Source organism: Platichthys flesus, chromosome 5, assembly GCF_949316205.1.
Source record: "Platichthys flesus chromosome 5, fPlaFle2.1, whole genome shotgun sequence".
Lineage (NCBI taxonomy): Eukaryota > Metazoa > Chordata > Actinopteri > Pleuronectiformes > Pleuronectidae > Platichthys > Platichthys flesus.
In genome coordinates, this window is record NC_084949.1 from 10111766 (window position 1) to 10129489 (window position 17724).

Below are 17724 nucleotides of genomic sequence, written 5' to 3' on the forward strand. Positions count from 1 at the left end.
AACTTGGACTATGGGCAGAAAAGGTCTCTGATTCGTCTCTGGTTCGACTCCACAGAGAAAAAACAAAAAGACGAACCTGGATTTATCTGTCCAAAAATCCAAGAGGATTCTCCTTACCCTGTCTAGTGCCCCTGAGCAAGAAACCTTACTCCCCAAAAATCTGCTCCCCGTTCGCTGTACATGGCTGCACACTGCTGTGTGTGTCCTTCAACAGATGGGTTAAAAGTATTGCTGTCAATAGATTAAAATATTTAATCGCGATTAATCGCATTTATGTCATAGTTAACTCAAAATTAATCGCGATTAATCGCAAATTTGTATCTATTCTAAATGTCCCTTCATTTTTTTTTCCCCATCATTTTTTTTTTATTTTAATGCTCTATCAACATGGGCAAGTGGATTGGCTTGCTTTATGCAAATGTTTTATTTTATTGAAAAACAACATTGCCAAACAGGGCGCTACAAAATAAAATTATAAAGTGCCTATTTCAGGTAAACAAGGACTCAGCCTATAGTGCACTTAAACCATGGCTTTTCAAGTTTGCTTTGAACATAGCAGTCAGGCCTCTCAAACAGACAAGCAACAAAATAACAAACAAACAAAATACACAGGCAAGTGTCGGCCTACTTTGAAATAAATTAAACACAGAACTGTGTAGGGCTATTTGAGTCCTCCCCATATTTGTGGGAAATGTATGAAAAAAGAAGTACCCTGTTTTTAAATAAACAAAAACATATAGCTGCAGCCTAGTAGCTTAAAAATATATATTTTAGTTGGCGAAATGTTAAAACAAAAAGCGAGAGCAGGTCAGACTGGAGGCGAACACAGATACTGCAGCTCGGTAGAAACCAACTGCAGCTTCTGCACTTATCGAGAAGCTGCGGCGCTGATCTCTGATCAGCTCAGACCAGAGAAACTCTGTGTTTTCACTGTTTCCATAGTTAAGAAGCAGTCAGTCACTGAGAGGCTGCTGCACGTGAACGAGCTCTGATCTCACTGTGTCTCTGAGCGAGTGCGCGAGGCGGGGGGGGCGGAGCCTCGGGACCGGTGCGCTATCTGGGAGGACACACACACACAGACACACACAGACACACAGACACACAGACTCACTCGCCCGCTCCTGATACTTCATGACGGCCTGATACGATGATGTTAAAAAAATTATTGTGACTTAGTCAACCACCAACATTTTCGTCTCGTCTCGTCAACGAAAGTTAAAAATAGATTAAGTCATAGTTTTTATTTTCAAAGATCCGTTTTCGTTATGTCTTCGTCTCGTCTTCGTCATGGAAAAAGGGTCGAAACGGTTAACGAATATATTTCGTCATCGTTTTCGTCAACGAAATTAACACTGGTTTTCAAGGCCCATACTAACAGCTCCTCCCTGAGGGCTAATCTATCCAAATTCAGTGCCTCATGGATCATTTCCTTCCTTCACACACAGGGCCTCTGACTAGATAAGGGCATGTTCCCTAAGACGCCTGTTAAAGTACATTCCTTCTTAACCCATCCATTAGCAGGTCAGAGATCATTCCAAAAAGGGAGAGAACTTAAGGCGCCAATTGTAAACATGTCATTATGTTTTATACCCATGTTAAAAGATCTCTTAGCTGAATATACGACATGCACTATAGGAATACGTCTTTCTTATGTTGATTCAGAACTCGATTTATTTCCTTAAATCCGCAACTTTGTATTCCTATGTGTAAATGACTTCCACACTGTTCAGGTGTGGGACATTGTAGAGAAATACGACACAGGCTGCACACCCGGCGGAGGGGAGGACGGTATGAGTGTGTTCTATGATGCCGGCCTGTTGTTCGAGTCCAGCACTGGCTCCGGGACTCCCTACAGACAAGGTGACACGGATTTTCTCAAATTTGTTTTTCTTTCTCACATTAAACTGATTTCATCCAACTGTCAAGAACACAGCCAAACTATATCCTCCGTCAGTGGCTTCGTTTAACACTTAGACTGTGTTGAATTTCCAGAGAGGAAATGTCCGGTCCTCACCAGGAGAAAACGATCTCCCACTATAATGCACGTCACGACCAGCTTAGGTAAGAACCACAACTCTAAACTATCTAGTCCACACATGACTATTTGAATTTTGAATTAAAGTGAACTGCCGTAAGGTGGATAAGACTGACTTGACTAGTTTATGTATCTCTGTTTCTAATTTGCCTTAATTTTTTTTGCCTTAATTCCAAACAGCTCCCCTTTCATTTTATACTTTATTCCTTCTCACCTCTGTCTCTCCTCAACCCTCTTTCCAGTGAGTCATTATACCGATGAACTGCAGCGTGAGTGTTGTTTGGATGGCATGAGGGAGACCCCCCTGTCATACACTTGTCAGACGCGCAGTGAGTACATCTCGGACGGTGCATCCTGTGCTGAGGCTTTCCTGCACTGCTGCACAGAGGTGGAGAACCTGCGAGGCGAATTGAAGCAGGATCAGCTCGACTTGGCCCGCAGTAAGAGATGGGTGATGAGGGATGGGGGGAATAGGGCTGGGTGGGTCATCCAGGGCCAGACAATAGATTGTACATAAAGGTGGAAGACAATTCTCTGCTTTCTCCCACTATTTAGAAATTCAAATTCAAAATGTACAAATCTTCATTGGTGTCTTCTAGGGATGTCACGAGGACCGATACTTACGATACCTTTCGATACTAAAATAACAAAACACAGACGATGCCCATTTTTTTTAAGCACCATAAGAACCGTGAGCGCTGATGCCAGCTGTTAGCATCGGTGCTGCGCCCTCTTCTGGAGCTGCGGCGCTGATCTCTGAGCAGCTGAGACCAGAGAAACTCTGTGTTTTTCCTGTTTCCACTGATAAGAAGCAGCCGGTCAGTCAGTGAGCGACTGCTTCACGTGAACGAGCTGTGATCTCACTGTGTGCTCCGCTACCCTTCCCGCCCCTCTCACTCCCTCAGAGACACAGTCTCTATCTCGGAGCGCGCATGCACACACACACACGCTCACATCGCTCGCTCCTGGTATTTCATGACGGCCTGATACGATGATGTTTTAAAAAATGAACGTGAACGTGACTTTCACTCACGCATCCAGCCACCAGTGGTTGACCGAGACAGGCCTCACTTTTGTGTCCATCTCTATTTAAGATCTATGGGTCAGACTTGTGGTTGTGAGACAATCAAAGTGGTAACCTTCCTTGTTAATGACTCTTCAGGTGAGGAGGACGACAACAGTTACATGGACAGCAATGAAATTGTTTCTCGCACCAAGTTCCCTGAGAGTTGGCTGTGGTCAGACATCAAACTGCCTCCTTGCCCACAACAAACATCGGACTGGTGAGGCAACTAAAATAGACTTCATTCATGACACCACCAACGTTGAAAACCTCTCTGAGTCCGTGCACTTTTTTTGTTTGATTCAGTGACTCCACATCCTTCGTGAAGAGCGTTCCTTTGCAAGACTCAATCACAACCTGGCAGTTCACTGGCATCAGTCTGTCAAGAACCCGCGGTGAGGACTCTGCGAATTTCAGTCATACCACGATCATCTTAAATCTCTCTCATCCCCCATTTTCTTTCTTCTCTGTTTCACCTCACCTTATCCTTGTCATCGTTAAGGAATCTGCATTGGCGAACCATTGGAAGTGATTGTCCGGAAGGACTTCTTCATCGATCTCAGACTGCCCTACTCTGCTGTCCGTGGAGAGCAGCTGGAAGTAAAGGCGATCCTCCACAACTACAGCCCTGATGTTATCACAGTAGGTCTGAGTGCGATGCTATGTTGTTTTACGATGCAGTTAAGGAGAGGATGATCATTTTTCTCACTGATGTCAAAAAAGGAAAAGTAGATATTTAGGTGGTTGTTGCTCCTGGCTTTCATAGGTTTTTTTGTGGGATCTTAAAAAGTCTAACAAAGTCTAAAATTGGTTGAATTTTAGGCTGTAAAGGGTCCTAAATGTGGTCAAATGCAACATACAAAGTCTAAAATATGTTTAGGTAGGTCATTTAATTCTAAATCAGTTGCACTTTAAGATTATCATTTTTAATATCTGAGAGAAATGTTTTGGCTTCATGCATAGTTTCTAATATCTCTATCTGTGTAGTTCTTTCTCTTTGCTGTAGATATTAGCACGCTCTAATGAAACTACAAACAAGACCAACATGGGACTGTTGGCTGAGTCTACCAACACCTTGTTCAGAGTTTGTCACAGTACACTGATACTGCCTGTAGTTTCTGAGATAGTTTGTGTTTCCAGGGTTATTCTCTTCTCTGCAATTTCACTTTATATTCAATTATGGTGAAGTATAAATAATTCTATGACTCCAATATTCCTTTTATCTGTCATAATTGACATTCTTAAAGTCTTAAATTTCATTAATTGCGGTCAAAAAAGTCTTAAATCTTACGGATGAAACCCTGAAGAAACCCTGGATTTGTGTAGTAGTGGCTGACATGGCTCATTCTCATTCTCAAGGTCAAAATGTTCTTTTGGACCATATTTCAACCATTCAATTGTTGTTAATTTATTTTATATACATCAAAGTGTACCGGAAATTGTCAAATATGAGAGGAATCATCAAAGAAGAATCGACATCTTCTTGAGGCAGATCTTTGACCGACTGCACATATACTTCACTCATTGATGTATCTTTGTGTCTTTCTCAAGGTGCGTGTGGATCTGCTTGAGGAGGAGCATGTGTGCAGCGCGGCTTCTAAACGTGCAAGGTATCGTCAGGAGGTCAGAGTCGGGCAGCAAACCACACGATCTGTCCCCTTCGTCATCATTCCCATGAAGGAAGGACAATTCAGCATTGAGGTCAAAGCAGCTGTTAAAGATTCATCACTCAATGATGGAGTCAAGAAGATGCTGCGGGTGGTGGTAAGAGAAACACACTCTGTAATATACCTCTTTTGCACCACATATAGCAGGTATTAGCATGTTTTTAAAGACAGGTAAACCTGCTACAAAGGGGAATGACACCTTTCCCATTGCCAGAAGAGGAGTTTGCCACATTTCCCCTCTGGTGCAACATGTTCTACGTCACAAACCTTAATGGGGTCAGTGGGCTCGTCATCAGGGCCACGTCATGAGTAACATAAATGGCGAGGAGTACTGTAGACCAGTGGTTCTCAACCTTTTTTCAGTGACGTACCCCCTTTGAAGAAAAAATTCTGCCGAGTACCCCCTGACCAGCGCAAAGCATTTTTGGTTGAAAGAAAGATGTAATGTGATTTATTAATCCTTGTAACTAGACACATTCAAATTTAAAACTCCATCAATTTCCATAACATTGCTCATTTGTAGTGGTCTCTCTTGAACTATTTGGAAATAAAAAGATGTAAAATAACTAAAGACTTTTATTATTATCTCAATATAAATAACGATTTGTGCACATCAAAAATAATTATCAACTTAAAGTGACCTCTTTTGGGATCATAATAAAGATATGTTCTCAAACTGAACTCATGAACTTAATTATAGCTAAACACTTCTTCCCAAAAAATGTATCATTAACTTAGTTTTAAATAAAAGATTATATATTTTTTTATATTTATCATCTTAAAATATCTTCTTTAAGGATCGAAAAGATTACTGACAGGTAGCTTGTTTCCGCTTGCTTCTTGGAGGCTTTTTGCATCGTGTCTTGAGATGACCTGAATTCAGAAAGTTTCCTCTTAAAAAACTCAGGTGGCTTAGCAACATGACTTTCATGTTTTGTCTGGAGATACCGCTGAAGATGTGGTGGCTTAATGCCACTGTTTGCTAATCTCTCCCCACAGAAAAAAACAAAAAGTGTAAATAACCCAATCTATGTTAATGTTAATATTGGTGAAGTGTCTTTCTGTTATTTTATTGTGAAATATTTGTTCGCTTTAAGTTCATACAATTTCATTTCCGCTTTTGTATTACAGGCTTTTATTTTGAAAGGGTACCGGTAGAGACGCGGGCTTCTTGTTATGAATCATTAACTTCACAACGGAAAACTTTTACGTATTAGCGCCCCTTCGAAAAGGCACAAGCTCTCACGGTGTTGTTTAGGGAAGGCTCTCTGCTCTGGTTTCGCCTTCTTTGGCGCTTGTCCCTCCGTGTTTCAGCAGTATTGCTGCTGCACTTCAACTCGACTCCATTGTTGAAGTTTTCAAGGCAGGTGATGACAGGCGATGACAGGTGGCGTGTGCCAGGTTGGGTCAAACCATCGGTATGGGGGCGATTCTGTTTTTTTAGGATAATTAAATTGAAAAGCCTACTGAATATAAAATTTAGTTCATAAACTTACACTTATATTAAATTGAATATTTGTTAAGTAACAATTTTTCAAGGGTTTTTGAATGGATGCTAATTTTAAATATAAAAAAAATTAATCCCAAGTACCCCCTGGAGTAACTTCAAGTACCCCCAGGGGTACGCGTACCCCCATTTGAGAATCACTGCTGTAGACAAGCTGTATGACCAGGCTTGGAATTATTTGTATGATGTGTCGTGTATTTATAAGCAAGTTTAACGCTCACCAGGCAGCCGGTTGCCTACACCAACTCGACCTGAGGTCTGTTACTGTGTGATGTGGAATGTATGTGTGGCTGCTTTCAGCCCTTTGCAACCAGTGATACCTGATTTTTTTATGTAGCCATTTCAATTTCTAACATATCCTGCTCTCATTAGGTGTGTCAATATTATTCCCAATAACTCCATCAGGCTCTATAAAGGCATTCACCCCCTGCCATCAAATCTGAAGGTTCTGAGCCACAAAGTTCTTAAAGGCCCAGCAGAAATCAGATGGTCTGGGAAGGATTTCCTTTTTGTGTCACCAGCTTGTCCCGTTCTTACCATCTCATCGTTAGCTACAATGATTGCGCTTACTAAAGCCCAGCCACTCGTATACCTACCTCGTTGGCTTTGCCTCTGGCACGCAATGAATCCTGGGATAGGTTTGGTTGGAGAAGGATTCACCCATTGGATCCCAAATGTAGCCCCTTAATTGGGACACAGCTTTTGTGTCATTAGAAACTACAATTCTTCAATGTAGTCCTCATTGTCATATTTCATCAAATGCAAAAGTTATGCTGTTCACACATATAGCTGTCAGTGTCTCCTATGGTAAAGTAAGTTTGGCGAAGCAGAAATCTTTTAGGGCTTTACTTTGACTTCAAATGCAAACTGTATCAGCCCTTTCAAAATGCAACATCAACTGAGAAGAAGAATCAGACCAATAAGGATTGAATATTAAATTTTTTAGAAACACACTGTGTTTTATTGTTAACCAGCATAATATATACTTAAAAAGTAGTTGTGATTTGTAATGTGTTTTTCTGCTGTTTGTTTTTTCAGCCAGAAGGTGTTCTGGATAAAAAGCCACAGATTATAACACTAGACCCCTCTAAGAAAGGTGTCGGTGAGTTTACCACATAAACAGTTGCATTCGATATTAATGTAATAATATTGTGTTTTCATTATTTCTTGAATTCATCCTGTTTCTCTCTTCAGGAGGTAAACAAGTGATAACTATCAATAGTGGAATTCCAAGGAAAGATTTGGTTCCGAACACACCTACTAGCACACAGATTTCTGTGACAGGTGGGATAATGGTACATTTGGACATGGCCTGTATCGCATGCCCGTAAAAAGAATTCATGTTTATTTGCACGTTTCCTTCTGTTGATTTAAAGTGTTTGGTTTTTCTGTTCGTGTGTGTGCCTGCAGGGATGGAAAACCTTGGTCCAATGGTAGAGAACGCAATTAGTGGGCAGTCGATGGGTAGTCTCATCTTCCAGCCTTCAGGCTGCGGAGAGCAGAACATGTACCGAATGACCCTACCACTCATTGCAACCACTTATTTGGACAAAACCAACCAGTGGGAGGCTGTGGGCTTTGAGAAACGAAACACAGCCCTCCAGCATATCAAGACAGGTAAGATCACTCAGATGTATTTACTCGCACTTAACTAATTTTACTGTGGCTGAAGTGGTATCAATACAAACAAGACACAACATGCTACCCCTGCTCCTCATATCCGGGCTGCAACGCTCAAGATGTTTTCAGATCTGAACTCACGAGAATATCACACAATTGGTCCGTACTTTCTCCCAAGTTTTTCTTCCACATATAAACAACTCTTGCCTCTAGCAGATATAGGCAAGATGTGACATAAATTTTGCTGCAGAGATCGAGGGTTGTTTATAGCATATCAACACCAGCATAGTCTTTTATCAATAAATTCTCTATTGACATCTTTGCCAGATTCTTCTACATGTATGGCACGGCTTTTTCATCCTGAAATATCGGCACTCTTGCCATTACATTACATGTCATTTACTTGACGCTTTTGTCCAAAGCAACTTACATTTTTAGAAAACACATTTTAGGGATTCAGTAACTTGCCAGGGACACTTAGGCATGCAGATGGGAAAGAGTGGGATTCAAACCGGCAACCTTCTTGTTGCAGAACACCCGCTCTATCCCCTAGGCCAGTGGTTCTCAACCTTTTTTCAGTGACGTACCCCCTTTGAAGAAAAAATTCTGCCGAGTACCCCCTGACCAGCGCAAAGCATTTTTGGTTGAAAGAAAGATGTAATGTGATTTATTAATCCTTGTAACTAGACACATTCAAATTTAAAACTCCATCAATTTCCATAACATTGCTCATTTGTAGTGGTCTCTCTTGAACTATTTGGAAATAAAAAGATGTAAAATAACTAAAGACTTTTATTATTATCTCAATATAAATAACGATTTGTGCACATCAAAAATAATTATCAACTTAAAGTGACCTCTTTTGGGATCATAATAAAGATATGTTCTCAAACTGAACTCATGAACTTAATTATAGCTAAACACTTCTTCCCAAAAAATGTATCATTAACTTAGTTTTAAATAAAAGATTATATATTTTTTTATATTTATCATCTTAAAATATCTTCTTTAAGGATCGAAAAGATTACTGACAGGTAGCTTGTTTCCGCTTGCTTCTTGGAGGCTTTTTGCATCGTGTCTTGAGATGACCTGAATTCAGAAAGTTTCCTCTTAAAAAACTCAGGTGGCTTAGCAACATGACTTTCATGTTTTGTCTGGAGATACCGCTGAAGATGTGGTGGCTTAATGCCACTGTTTGCTAATCTCTCCCCACAGAAAAAAACAAAAAGTGTAAATAACCCAATCTATGTTAATGTTAATATTGGTGAAGTGTCTTTCTGTTATTTTATTGTGAAATATTTGTTCGCTTTAAGTTCATACAATTTCATTTCCGCTTTTGTATTACAGGCTTTTATTTTGAAAGGGTACCGGTAGAGACGCGGACTTCTTGTTATGAATCATTAACTTCACAACGGAAAACTTTTACGTATTAGCGCCCCTTCGAAAAGGCACAAGCTCTCACGGTGTTGTTTAGGGAAGGCTCTCTGCTCTGGTTTCGCCTTCTTTGGCGCTTGTCCCTCCGTGTTTCAGCAGTATTGCTGCTGCACTTCAACTCGACTCCATTGTTGAAGTTTTCAAGGCAGGTGATGACAGGCGATGACAGGTGGCGTGTGCCAGGTTGGGTCAAACCATCGGTATGGGGGCGATTCTGTTTTTTTAGGATAATTAAATTGAAAAGCCTACTGAATATAAAATTTAGTTCATAAACTTACACTTATATTAAATTGAATATTTGTTAAGTAACAATTTTTCAAGGGTTTTTGAATGGATGCTAATTTTAAATATAAAAAAAATTAATCCCAAGTACCCCCTGGAGTAACTTCAAGTACCCCCAGGGGTACGCGTACCCCCATTTGAGAATCACTGCCCTAGGCCATCAACTCACCCCCTCGCTTGCAGAGAATCCTGCCAAGAATCTCTTGCTCACAACGGCTCATTTTAACTTTACCCAGAGTTACTACTCAGAGGCTGGCAGGAGAAACTTTGGAGCCTCTCACTCTGACATTTGCATTTTCACACACAACCCCCCCCCCCCCCCCCAACTAAGGTTTTCACCCGTTTTTTACAAACAAAACTGCCATCAGATATATTCAGTAAAAGCATTGTGATTTGTTTCTGACAGGCTACAACAACGAGCTTGCCTTCCGTAAACCTGATGGCTCTTTTGCTGTGCACGTCGATCACCAAAGTAGCTCTTGGTGAGGCATCATAACATCTATGAACTCATATGTAAACATTCTCTAATATGTAATGTAATGTCTCCTAACGTATATTCTACTATACTATGAGAGGGTGTATATCATTAGCAAATTTATAGAACTAAACAATTACCCCTCTCCCCTCCCTAAGGCTGACAGCATACGTTACCAAGGTGTTCGCCATGGCCAGCCGTCTGGTGGCAGTGCAGAGCTACGTGATCTGTGATGCTGTGAAGTTCCTGATTCTCAACACGCAGCGACCCGACGGCGTGTTAATAGAAGTCGGAAGGGTGTACAGCGGAGGGATGTTGGTGCGTACACAAATTTTCATCAACATTACAACTTATATCACCATATACAAATATAATTTAATTTGGGAATATGCGTGTGTGTAGGGTGATGTGCTTGGCTCCGATTCAGATGCCTCCATGACGGCCTTCATCCTCATCGCCATGCAGGAGTCACGGACTATATGTGCTGCCACTGTTAGTGTGAGTACCGGCCATCTAGTATTTCTTCAATTACTTACTTCTCACTATGAAACCATTGGCTGAGCCCTGCCCCCCTTATTTACACCTGCCCCTCCTGTCAACCTTTCTGTTCTTGCACGGCACATACAGTTACTATAATAATTGTGGCAGATTTGCTGCTCAAAAATTACATTTACTTTGATACTGTATTGAAGTTTATTATTAAGTAGATTCATTTTCAGGTACTTTCACTTTTAGGGTCAGGGTTACCACAAAATATACGTATCAGCAAATACCTGTACTTTCTACTCCTTTCAATGCATTGTGTAACATGTTGTATTATAGTGATTCCCCTCATCCTCTTCTTTCCTCTCCTGACGCCCAGAGTCTTCCAGGCAGTGTAGACAAAGCGGTGCAGTTCCTGGAGGGGCGTTTGGCCAGCATCACCAACCCATATGCTGTTGCCATGACATCGTACGCCTTGGCCAACGAAGGGAAACTGAACCGAGAAGTCCTCTTCAAGTTCGCTTCTCCAGGTGCTGCCACACAACAATATTATATGGATGTGTACAAGCAAATATAAAACACATCCACAATTAATTAGAGCCCGAACAACATTGATATTATGGGAAGATTAAAGTCAATAATATAACACATACCTCTGCCAAAGCCCAACAGTCCCATTCTGAAACCACATTTAAGTTCATTAGATCCAGATTTTTATTTGCATCTTCACCAAATTATAATGACTCATGACTATTAGTCCCCTAAAAAGTCTGATTGGTCTCATCAAGATCCATGGATTATTCTCTGAGATATCAACAAATATGTCCAAGTCAAAAGCACCAAATCACGTTAAAGTAAAGAAAAAAAAATCATCAGTCCCCCGATCCAACTCTGCACAGTTTCCATTATTTTAATACTTTCTTTCTTTTGTCATGCCCCGCCTATCCACACATTTTTATGAAAATCAGTCTAATAGTTTTTGCATTATCCTGCAAACAATTAAACAAACATTGTTGTCTGTAAAGTATATATATTTCATTGTTGAATATCAAGTGTTATTTCAGAAATATTTAACAAAAATGTACATATTAAAAACTAAATTAAAAATATCTGTATTTGCCTTAATAATCCATTATAAATTGGATTTTAATCTAAATAATCTTGTGTTTGCTCACATTTTCCAATTCCTCCTGTTTTTATTTCATTTTTTAAGCAAAAGTAGATATTCTTAGTCACTGAAGTCTGTCACAAGTTCTTCTTTGTAATAAAAAGTTGCTTTGTCTGTTTTTCCCCCTCAGACCGATCCCACTGGCCTGTAGTTAAGGGACATATTTACACACTGGAGGCCACAGCTTACGCTCTTCTGGCTCTGGTCAAGGTCGGGGTAAGCGTGTCCCACTTACAATATGTGTGTTTGACCAGCATGTCGAGCTACACACAATAACAGTCACAAGCCATGCCTTCTCATTAAAAGGATTGAGGGTTTATTAGATTAGTGCAGTGCCTATTCTGAAATTACAATTTGGATTGGGCTGTTTGCTTGGCATGTGCTAATGCTGGTTGCAATTTTCTTGTACAGTAAAACATTGCTTACCATTGATAGTCGATTACTTGTATCAGGCGAGTGCCAAGTCTCTGCAAGAAAAAACAAATTTACATGGTGGGCTTCTGAAAACCCAACCAAAACTATGCTCGTTCACAGAGACTTCAACCCTTTTCTCCCCCTCTGTTGATAAAGGCCTTCGAAGAAGCCCGACCTATTGTGAGATGGTTCAACAAACAAAAGAAGGTGGGCGGAGGATTTGGATCAACTCAGGTACCAAAGCATTCTCTCCATATGCACCTCTAGCTAGTTATCACGCATTTGAATTGACATTCATTCATTCAACCTTTACTGTAACCCGGGAATACGTTTAAGTTGATACCACATTTACAAAATAGCTGAGTACAGAAAATGTACAAAATTACAGTTCATTTAATGTTATTCTTTTCTTTTTCTTTTTTTTCTTTTTGAACAATGTTTTTTATTAATTTCCAATAAGAACCTACAAAACACATTGACTGAAACCACACAAGTTGCACAGTGAAATGCAGGTGAACTGCACTGCATACACATACATACAAAAAAATATATAATAATAATAAATAAAGATAAAAACGCACACAAACATCAATACCTACGTAAAATAATAACAGTAATAAATAAAATAAAATAAAAATGTCACACTCGATATCCCTACAGATAGATATAATCTACCGTTGCCTGAGAAAGTCCATTAAGGGTGCCCACACCTCTTCAAATTCCTGTGCCTTACCCCTGATTAAATAGGTTAGCTTTTCTAATGTAACATACATTGCCATCTCTCTAATCCAAAATTGTGTAGACGACACTTCAGTCTCTCTCCAAGATAAAGCAACCATCCTCCTGGCCTACAGGAGGCCAAAGTTGATCAGAGTCTTACACCTAGAGTTGACAGAAAAGCAATCTGGGTATATCCCTAAAATGCAAAGTTTTGCTACGCAGGGTATCTGAATACCTGTGATTTTACTTAGAGTTTGAACAACCATCTTCCAAAAAGCTACCAGTTTAGGACATTCCCATATACAATGGATCAAAGTACCTTTCTCAGTCGAACATTTCACACAAGTATCTGGAGTGCCAGGGGACCATTTATTAAGGGGTTATGTATGTCCTCATAATTTAGAAGTTTCATGCAGGTATTAATGGTTTGTGTTTGAACTTTTATACAAGCTGTCGCCCACTCAGCTTCTTCAATATCTTCCTTAATATCTAAACTCCATGCCCTCATTTTGTCATGACTAGATTCCTCATCATGTGAGACAAGTACTGTATATAAGTATATATATATGACTGTTTATATTGTTTTGTTTTGTTTTGTTATGTTTGTTTTTGTGATGTGTATTCTGTGTAAGCACCTGAGAGCCACTTTACCAAGTCAAATTCCCTGTTTGTGAAAACTTACTTGGCCAATAAACCTGATTCAGATTCTGATATAATATAGAGATTTAGCGTTTCCCATTCATGTGTTTAACACAATATCCTCAAGGCAGGACAGCGGCGGTTCTTGTGTGTTCTGATGACACTTTGATGAAATGAAGTGCTTCAATTGTAAAAAAAGTGTTTTTTTTGGAATTTAATATTTCAAACAGAGGTCGTTAAATGTTAGTAAAGTGCCCTGAACATATAAGTCTCCAATTTTTTGCACCCCCTGTCGGCCCAAGCCTGAAAACCACCATCTGCCTGGCCAGGAGTGAACTGCGCATTACTCCAAATAGGTGAAAATTGAGAGATGGGAGGTGTATCACCAACATGTCCATGAGCTTTGAACCGTATATCAATAGAGTTTTTAAGGAAGGGATTTGTAGTTTTTTTCTTTAAAGTTTTAAAATCTGCTGAATATAAAAATAGGCTTAGTGTTAGCTTAGATATTGATGCTTGCTCAATATGAACCCATGCTGGAGGGGAATGTGTGACAAAATAAAACATAACACTGCGCAGCTGAGCGGCCCAGTAATACCACTGTAAACTGGGCATCTGTAATCCACCCCTATCATATGGCAAATACAGTAATCTGAGTCTTATTCTAGGTCTTCGGTTGTTCCAGATGAACCTACAGAATGCATTATTAATTTCTTTAAAAAGGATTTTGGCAGTGGCATTGGAAGTGATTGAAACAAATATAAGAATTTCGGCAAGATAGTCATCTTAATTATGTTGATCCGGCCAATCAATGATATTGGTATTGTTGTCCATTTTTCAAGTGAATCTTGTACCTCTCTCATCAACGGGTCATAGTTTGCTTGAACAACTATTCATTTGGGGGGTAATCTTAATTCCAAGATAGGTAAAGCCTTCCCTTGCATTAGAAAAAGGTGTTGTTATAACTGGATTAGTTATTTCATCCTTATTCAGGAAAAGTATAGAAGATTTTGCATTATTGATGCTGTATCCAGAGAACTGACCGAATCTATTAATTAGATGTAATAATGTCTGGACCCTTTGATAAGTTTGACAGAAAGAGAATCACATCATCTGCATATAACAATATCCTATGTTCATGATCACCGATTGTTATTCCTGATAAATTGGCTTCAGCTCTAATGGACAAGGCTTAAGGCTCAATGGCCAAAATGAACAATAGTGGGAGAGAGGACACCCCTGACGAGTTGACCTCTCTAGCATTAACAGGTTTGATAAATTGTTATTCGTCATTACTCGTGCTGTAGGGTTGGTATATGATAATTCTATCCATTTCAAAAACTTTCCCCCAAGTCCATATCTTGGTAACAAATTGAACAAATAATGCCACTCAATTCTATCAAACGCTTGTCTAGCATCTAGAGATAACAGCGCTGTATCCCTGGTATTATTTTTAGAGTGGATTATGTTGAGAACCCTTCTTATGTTATGAAATCCCTGATGAGTCTGTACGAACCCATTCTGATCACTGTGCCCCAAAAAAGGGATATGTGGATCTAGCCTTTTAGCCAGAACTTTACACAATGTTTTGATGTCTACTCCCATAAGGGTAATAGGTCTGTATGAGGAACAATCAGTCGGTATTTTCCCAGGTTTCAAAATAAGGATTATTGTAGTGAGTCTTAAAGTTGGTGGTAATATACCATTATTAAATGACTCGTTAAACATATCCAAAAGTGGGGTCAACAACTGCTTCTGGAAGATTGTTTTTTGTGGGGATCACTTTTTGTAGAGCGGTCTACCGACGGGTTCAAAGTAAAATTGAAATCCCCACCAATAATGTTCAGGCCATACAATGAAGACAGGGTTAAGAAGAAATTATCAAAAAATCCAAATAACCCTAACCTCATTAGGACCATATATGCTGACCAAATTCAATAAGAGAGACATGATCCTACCCTGGGCGATTACAAACCTCCCTTGGGGGTCCTGGATTGTATTAGTAAGTTGAAAAGGAATCGTTTTGTGGGTAAGAATTAGTACCCCCCTAGCGCAGTTGTTATATGCGGCATGTATAACTTGACCAGGCCACCTACGTTGTACTTGTTTAATTTCAATAACTGTTATATGAATTTCCTGAAGAAAAATGATTTTAGAATATAGGTTTTTAATTCTGTTCATTACCTGTTTCAGTTTAGTTAGCTTATTGAGTCCCCTGACGTTCCAGCTTGTAAACCTTAAATCAGACAGTTTTGAACTTTCCATGTTGTTAAAACTAGTGCAGTGAGATACATGACCGTGTTGAGTGTGACAAAAAATAAAAGAATAGAATAAATGAAAACAATAACAACTGAACAAGACATATAAAAACACTTAACCTTTGAAATCCCGCCCCCCCTCCCCTTACTTAAACTAAACGATGTAAGGGCAAGAACCATTCCACACTAATGAGGAGTGGTTTAACTGTAGGCACTTCCCTCAGACAGCTCACATACTCCCCCCCCCCCCAGCTCTGCATCCCAAACATTCAAACACTTACTGTCCTGAATGATAAATATGAAGCATAATTTTATAAACGCCTCTTGGTTTGACTGCCTCAGCAGTCTGAGTCAAATAAACGAGCACATCAGCCTATAGTAGGTGCATAAAATAAAGTGTCCACCAAATATGGTAGTAGTAGCTCTGCAAATAATTAAAATAAATTAGAAAGTACAAAATGTATATAAAAATAACTTACCGGAACCTGTAGTAAGCTACAGTGCACTTATATAGTCCAAATCAGACCTTTTGTAGTTACCTATAATCCTTGGCGTTTAGAAGTTTAGGAGTTTGGGGAAAAGTTCTCAGCTTCTTCTGGTGTGGAGAAATGGATGATTTTTCCATTATGTAGAGCCCTCATCTTGCAAGGGCGTAGGGTGAATCCCCGAAAAGTTCCAGCTTCAATGAACTTTTTTCTCGCTGCATTAAATGGGCTCCGTGCTTTCATGGTTTCTGCTGATACGTCTTGAGCAAAGAAGATTTTGTGACCATCGTGAACGAGCGAGCGTTGTTTGGATGTGTTGAAGACAAACTCACGGTCTTGAAATCGTAGGAAACGAATGATTACAGCTCTATTCTGATCCAGTCTTGTTTTTTTCCAGCGCGCGGTGCGCTCTCTCCAAGGTGAGCGATTTGGCGCCGTCGAGTCCCAACCAGACCGGCAGCATGTGCTGGATGTAATCGATCATAGGCTGGAACTTTTCGGGGTTTTCGGGGAGGCCTACCAGCCTTAAGTTATTCCTCCGGGCACGATTTTCCAGATCTTCAGTCCTTGACTCCAAATAGGCGATGCATTTAACAGCGTCAGTCATCTCCGTTTTCAGACTCTGCAGGCCGTCTATGCGCCCTTCGGCCTCCGCGAGCTGCTTAGCATTGGTGGTGATATCTTGTTGGAGGTCTGCAAAGCTGTTCTGCACAGCATCGACATAACTATTCATCACAGCTATGAGTCTCTCCACGCTATCGAGTTTTGCCTTGAAGCCATCAAAGGTATTTATCTTGCTGTTAATCGAGGTGACAGTGGTGCGGAGTGACTGTAGCTCTTTTAGCACCTCAGCTGGATCACTCCGTGGGCTGCTCGGCTAGTCAGCAACATCGGATGCTGGAGTAGTTTTGAGTTTCTGAGAGCCACGGGATCTGGAGTTGCTCTCACAGTCTTTAAGCGTCGATTGTTTAGACATATTTTAGAAATACTTAGAAGCGTTAATAACTATGACTTTGCAAACTTTTAGCAGAGCTGTGAGGAGATCCCACTCTAAGCTGCCATCTTGGTTCGCGGCTCCACCTTTAATGTTATTCAAAGCAAATGAATCAATTAAAACAAATGAATCAACTAAAACAAGAAAAGCTGGAGGTAAAATAAGATTAGATTAACCACTAAAATTGCCCCGAGGATTAAATTGAGTTGAACTTTAGATCTTACTTTATGTTGTGTAAATGAATCTGGTCCTATGAACAATATCTTTGGTTTTTAAAAGTGTTATTTTCTCCCCCTCGCTCTTTCTGTATCTCCAGGCTACCATCATAGTGTACCAGGCTGTAGCAGAGTACTGGGCCAATGCTAAAGAACCAGAGTACGATCTGAATGTGGATATCTTGTTGCCGGGCAGGGCAAAGCCTGAAAAGTTTAACTTCAACTGGGAAAACAGCTATACCACAAGAACATCTAAAGTGAGTAC

General features: G+C 40.1%; 1 protein-coding gene across 1 annotated transcript in view; it reads left to right on the forward strand.

Moving 5' to 3' along the window:
• Window positions 1-17724, forward strand: part of LOC133953599 (complement C3-like) — a 34066-nt gene that overhangs the window by 12473 nt on the left and 3869 nt on the right. Inside the window, exons 16-32 of the mRNA XM_062387584.1 lie at window positions 1731-1860; window positions 1993-2061; window positions 2278-2475; window positions 3198-3318; window positions 3405-3493; window positions 3601-3740; window positions 4650-4862; window positions 7311-7374; window positions 7467-7556; window positions 7683-7889; window positions 10015-10090; window positions 10242-10401; window positions 10486-10581; window positions 10946-11096; window positions 11865-11950; window positions 12305-12382; window positions 17561-17716. Coding sequence (XP_062243568.1) covers window positions 1731-1860; window positions 1993-2061; window positions 2278-2475; window positions 3198-3318; window positions 3405-3493; window positions 3601-3740; window positions 4650-4862; window positions 7311-7374; window positions 7467-7556; window positions 7683-7889; window positions 10015-10090; window positions 10242-10401; window positions 10486-10581; window positions 10946-11096; window positions 11865-11950; window positions 12305-12382; window positions 17561-17716 — 2124 coding nt within the window. The remainder of the gene's footprint in view (window positions 1-1730; window positions 1861-1992; window positions 2062-2277; window positions 2476-3197; window positions 3319-3404; window positions 3494-3600; window positions 3741-4649; window positions 4863-7310; window positions 7375-7466; window positions 7557-7682; window positions 7890-10014; window positions 10091-10241; window positions 10402-10485; window positions 10582-10945; window positions 11097-11864; window positions 11951-12304; window positions 12383-17560; window positions 17717-17724) is intronic.